At 44.7% G+C, this 886-nt stretch overlaps 1 protein-coding gene across 1 annotated transcript; it reads right to left on the bottom strand.

The window, feature by feature from the left end:
• Positions 1-286: 286 nt before the first annotated feature.
• Positions 287-451, bottom strand: SARC_17017 (hypothetical protein; the record flags this gene model as incomplete). The annotated part of the gene is made up of 1 exon (XM_014288884.1): positions 287-451. The coding sequence occupies one exon, from the start codon at positions 449-451 to the stop codon at positions 287-289; it is 165 nt and encodes a 54-aa protein (XP_014144359.1).
• Between the last annotated feature and the right edge of the window lie 435 nt (positions 452-886).

Below are 886 nucleotides of genomic sequence, written 5' to 3' on the forward strand. Positions count from 1 at the left end.
CAACAAAGCACAGCAAGTACCGTTCTTGTTTGTGATTCCGGAGGAAAAAGTAATCGACATGTCACCATGCAAATGACAGCATACATATGACAGCATACATATGACAGAATACATATGAAAGCATACATATGACACCACACATATGGCAGCATACACATGACATCATACATATCTATCCGCCAAATGGACTAGTCGCACATTCGAGAGAGTATCCAAACGCCACACAAACGTCACACACACGTTCACATAAACGTCATATAAACGTCACATAAACGTCACACACACGTCACGTAAATGTCACACAAACGTCACATACGGGACCAGTCTTGATCATGTCCAATTCGCCCTTCTCCAGCATCACATCCACGCCCACGCCAGGCGTAGGGCTCTCCTCAGAGGCAATGAACACAGCGTACACGGTGCAGTCCAGCTGTACGTTGGCTTCTGACATCTGGTGTGGTAGAGGTTGATATCAGGATGGAGAAGCATCGCGTGAGCGCAGGTGAGTGTAGGTGATTTTTTGTAGTCGTATGAGTGTGTACGTTGGACGTGGGTGTGTGGAAGTGGGTGTACGTCTATGTATATTAAAGTGTCTAACTAACCACCATACTGCACTAAGTACACTAACCACCACACTACACTAAGTACACTAACCACCACACTGCACTAAGTACACTAACCACCACACTCCACACCCATCCCTCCACAACAAAGACACGCACACACACACATAAACACTTGATTAAAGTCGCACACACACTTGATTAAAGATTAACACACACACACTTGATTAAACACACACACACACACACACTTGATTAAACACACACACACACACACTTGATTAAACACACACACACACACACTTGATTAACACACACACACA

This window comes from Sphaeroforma arctica (assembly GCF_001186125.1).
Source record: "Sphaeroforma arctica JP610 unplaced genomic scaffold supercont1.9532, whole genome shotgun sequence".
NCBI classification, from domain to species: Eukaryota; class Ichthyosporea; order Ichthyophonida; genus Sphaeroforma; species Sphaeroforma arctica.